This window comes from Orycteropus afer, unplaced genomic scaffold, assembly GCF_000298275.1.
Source record: "Orycteropus afer afer isolate SDZICR_OR568_19922 unplaced genomic scaffold, OryAfe1.0 scaffold00012, whole genome shotgun sequence".
NCBI classification, from domain to species: Eukaryota; Metazoa; Chordata; class Mammalia; order Tubulidentata; family Orycteropodidae; genus Orycteropus; species Orycteropus afer.
This window is the reverse complement of record NW_006921599.1, coordinates 16,134,746-16,139,544: the sequence shown is the minus strand read 5'-3', so window position 1 is coordinate 16,139,544 and position 4,799 is coordinate 16,134,746. Positions and strand designations below refer to the sequence as shown.

The 4,799-nt window shown below is 36.5% G+C and overlaps 1 protein-coding gene across 1 annotated transcript in view; it reads left to right on the top strand.

Annotated features, from left to right (window-relative positions):
* The first annotated feature begins 2,380 nt into the window (after window positions 1–2,380).
* LOC103206843 (cyclin-dependent kinase 1-like) overlaps window positions 2,381–4,799 on the top strand; it is a 16,165-nt gene continuing 13,746 nt past the window's right edge. Inside the window, exons 1-2 of the mRNA XM_007952363.1 lie at window positions 2,381–2,387; window positions 3,478–3,554. Coding sequence (XP_007950554.1) covers window positions 2,381–2,387; window positions 3,478–3,554 — 84 coding nt within the window. The remainder of the gene's footprint in view (window positions 2,388–3,477; window positions 3,555–4,799) is intronic.

Here is a 4,799-nt window from a genome sequence, read left to right as displayed (position 1 = left end):
ATCATAAAGTTGAAGGATTCACATTCTCTGATTTCCAAACTAACTACAAAGTTACCTTAGTCAAGACTGCATGATATTGATATAAAGATAGTTATATAGATCAATTGAACAGAATGGAGAGTCTAGAAATAAATCCATATTTATCATGTTTCAACAAGAATGCCAAGATAATTCAAGGGAAAGTATATCTTAAAATCATAGCACTGGAAGTGGATATTCACATGCAAAAGAATGAAGTTGGATCCCTACCTCACACCATAGACAAATACTAACTCATAATGTATCAAAGACCTAAACATAAAAGGTAAAACTATAAACTATTAGAAGAAAACATAAATGTAAATCTTTGCAACTTTAGTTAAGCAGTATTTTTTTATATGACATTCAAAGAACAAGGAACAGAAAAAAAAAACATAAAAATTGGACTTCTTGTAAATTTTTAAAACTCTGTGCTTCAAAGGACACTATGAAGAAAGTGAAAAGACAGCCCCACTGAATTGGAAAAATATTTGCAAATTATATATCTGACAAAGTGTCCAGAAAATATAAAGAACTACTAAAACTCAAAAAAAAAAAAAAAGAAATAGCCACTTCAAAAATGGGGAAGAGATTGCATGTAAATTTCTCCAAAGAAGATATACAAATGGCCAATAGCACATGAAAAGATGCTCAACATCATTCATCATAAGGGAAATGCAAATCAAAACCACAATTAGATACCACTTTACTTTCACAAAGATGCTGTGGTGGTTCAAGTTATATGTCAGCTTGGTTGGGCCTGGTTGACTGGCTGGGCAGCTGGTGGTAGTTATTCCCCATGATGAGACTGGCAATCAAATCTATGGTGAGATCCTACCACAAGCAGCTGAGTAGCTGCTTTAGGGATGTGGTCTGTTTCCTGTATATAAGCAGCAGCTTTGGGAATGGTCTCTAGCTTATGGCACATTTGAACCTTGCATGTAGCCGAGTTGTTGTTCAGCAGCCTGCCATGCTCTACCAATCCTGGCACTTTGAACTCGGACTTAACACCTTCAAATTGTAAGAATAAACTCCTGTTCCCTCAGGCCATCCCATTTGTGGTATATTCCTGTCAGAGTGGCACTAGGTAACCAGAATAGATAATACAATCAAAAAGACAAATAATAAAAAGTGCTGAGGTGGATGTGTAGAAATTAGAATCCTCATACACTGTTGGTGGAAATGTGAAATGGTGTAGCCACTTTGGAAAACAGCCTGACAGTTCCTCTAAAGGTTAAACACAGAGCTACCATACAACCCAGTAATTCTATACCCAAGAGAATTGAAAACACCCAATAACAAGTACACTAATATTCATAGCAGCATTATTCCTTAACAGCCAAAAATAGAAAGAACTCAACTGTCTATCAACTGATGAAAGATAAGCAAAATGTGGTATACATATACAATGAATGTTATAAAAATAATAAAATACTGAGGCTACAATATGGTGAACCTTAAAAATACTATGATAAGTAAAAGAAGCCAGACACAAAAGACTGAGTATTATGTGATTTCATTTGCATGAAATGTTCACAATGGGCAATCCAAGAAGACAATGTATATTATTGGTTGCTAGAGATTGGAGAGGAGGAAGAATGGAGAGTGACTGCTAATAGGCACAGAGTTTTTTGTTTTGGTTTGGTTTTAAAATGATAAAAATTTTCTGGAGTTAGATAATGGCATTGGTTCACAACATTGTGAATATACTAAAAACCACTGACTTCTACACTTTAAAAGGGTGAATTGTATGGTATGTGATCATAGCTCAAAGAAAAAAAAAAGAGAGAAAGACAAGATGTAACCCACTGATGTCAAACCTAGATATATAATCTATGGAGAAACTCTCACAAGGAGACATGTACAATAATGTTTAATCCTGTATTCTTTGAGAAAAAAAAAAATGGAAACAAAGATATATCAAGAGAATGGATAAATTTTTATCTTTTATATAATTGAATAACATATAGCAGTTTAAATATATTACAAGATGTGTACTAACACATATTCAGTGAGAAATTCAAGAAGAAAGTATATAATAAAGATGAAAAACAGATGAATCAACAGCATATATTGTTTATAGATCTATAGTCTTCATAATAGTATACATATATTGTATAAAGATAGCCATAGCAATTAAAGCAACAAATTCAGGACAGTTGTTATCTCTGTGGATAACAGGAGAAGGAAGGGACTGGGTTGATTACAGAGGCCTTCAGTGTATCTGTAAGATTTTAACTTGGAAGGGAGGGAGGGAAAAAACAAACTAGGGGAGAGTGAAGGATTGCCCTTGGACTTGCTTTGGTCAATAGGATGTTAGCAATCATGATATAAGCAACAGCTTGGAAAAAGGGAGACAGGTATGAAAGGTAAGGAAAAAAAAGGAGGGAGAGAGGGAAATCAGAAAAGCAAATATGGAAAAATGTCATTATATGACTGAGCTAGATGGTAGAGACATGATTTTTAGCTATATTATTCCTGAAACATTTTTGTATGTTTGAGATAATCTATAATAAAATGAAAAATGTGCCTGTCTTTAAAAAAAAAAAAAAAAGTTATGGGTAGACTGAAGACAAGATGTCAGACTAGGCAAGACCCTCTACAACATAGACCCAAGAAACTAAGTGAAACAAATACAGATGAAAATCCTGGAACCCTGAGCTTCAAAGGAAGGACAAAGAAGTAGATTAAACACCAATTAGAAACAGAAACTGAATGAAAACAGTAATCAAGGATACATGTGGAGAGTGAATTGTCAACAGGCTCACCACAGCATGACCATTTTCAAATTATTGCCAACAGTGTTCTACCCAGGGTAGGAACCAGATAACCAGCTCCATTAGCCCAGATTGCAGCAGCACTCACATCAGTGGCCAGCAACCAGAGAGATGTGATCTCTCTCTTACTTCCCACACCTTCCTGGTGACCAGAAATGTGGCCAACCCCACCTCCACTCATATGATGGCAAGTGACATGCCCAAAGCCACACCTGCCCCATCTGGTGGTGCCTCATGGCCCCTCTTGGATCTACTCCTTTGATGGCCTAAGGCACATTTTTGTGGAACAAGCAAGGCATGCTCACCAACTCTGAGGTCACTGAGAAATGCTCTCAAAGATCAAGAGCCATATGTACACCAACCCTATATTTGGAGGCATGTGTTCTAGTGACCAGGCACCTCACCCCCCACCTTCTGCACAGCTAGCTGAGTATTCCACCACGGGCTGAGCACTTCACCCTTTACCATCCCAGCTTTCTTCTTTCCTTCTTTTTTCACTTCACTTGTTTTTGTTTTCTTTCTTTTTCTCTTTTATTTTTTCCTTTCCTTTGTTTTTGACTTTTCATTTTCTTTTTATCCCCTCCAATTTTTTTCCATTTTTTTTTTTAACCACCAGGTAGGAGGTAGCAACTGCATCCATACAACCCAGCCATACTAACACTTCCTGTTTCCCCTCTCAAAGGGAACCTCCTGCAACACTTGATCAATGACAAGCAGTGGCCAACAGCCTACCCCACCTTCAACTGCTCTACACGAACAGTGAGTAAAGAACTCCATATACATTCCTATTGTCTACCATACCCACTAGGAGACAGGTGGTAAGTACCCAAGTGCTACCAAACTAGTGAGCAGAGCAGCATTCCTGCCCCACTCACCTGGATATATCAAAACAAAATAAAATAAAAACCTGGGTGAAATATATGAACATTGTTGTTGTTAGGTGTTGTTGAGTCAGCTCCAACTCATAGTGACCCTATGTACAACAGAACAAAACACTGCCTGGTCTTGTGCCAGTCTCACAATCTTTGCTATGCCTGAGCCCACTGTTGCAGCCACTGTGTCAATCCACCTCATTGAAGGCTTTCTCCATTTTTGTTGACCCTCCACTTTGCCAAGCATGAGATCCTTCTCCAGGGAATGGTCCCTTCTGACAACATGACCAAACTGGTGAGATGAAGTCTGTCCATTCTCGCTTCCAAGGAGCATTCCAGCTGCACATCTTCCAGGACAGATCTGTTAGTTCTTCTGGTAGTCCATGGTATTTTCAGTATTCTTTGCCAACACCACAACTCAAAAGCATTAACTCTTCTTCAGTCTCCTTATTCATTGCCCAGCTCATCAATTAAAAGCAAATACAACAGCAGCACAATGTCCAGAGACAACAGATCACTTCAGCTAACATAAATAAACAAGACAAGGTAACTCAAACAAATGACTAAAATACAGACCCAGAAAACATTCTTGGGACAAATGGTATTAGAATTACCTGATGAGGAATTCAAAATAATTATATTTAGGTACCTTAAATGGATCGAGAGAAAGATCAAAGAAAACACAGACAAAATACTAAAGAGATTAGAAAAACAATACAAGAACAAATTGGCAAAATAAATGGAAAATTAGAAACCATACAATAAAAAGCAAATAGAAATCCAGAATATTAATACGAAAATTTCAGAAATAAATAATACATTAGAAGAAAAATGGTATAGAATTGACTCAGTGGAAGACAGATTAGCAAAATTGAAAACAAATCTCTTAATACTAATCTGTCGAGGAAAAATTAAGGAAAAGAATGAAAAAAAAAAAAAAAATGAAGAAAGCCTAAAGATTATGTGGGACACAATCAAGAGGAATAACTTACATATGAACAGAATTCCAGAACAGGAAGACTCACCCCTGCCAAAAAAAATTAAAAAAAAAAAAAACACTAAGAAAACTGACAAAGATTTGCTTGAAGAAAACTTACTTAATATCATGAAAGCCAAAAAGACATGCATTCAA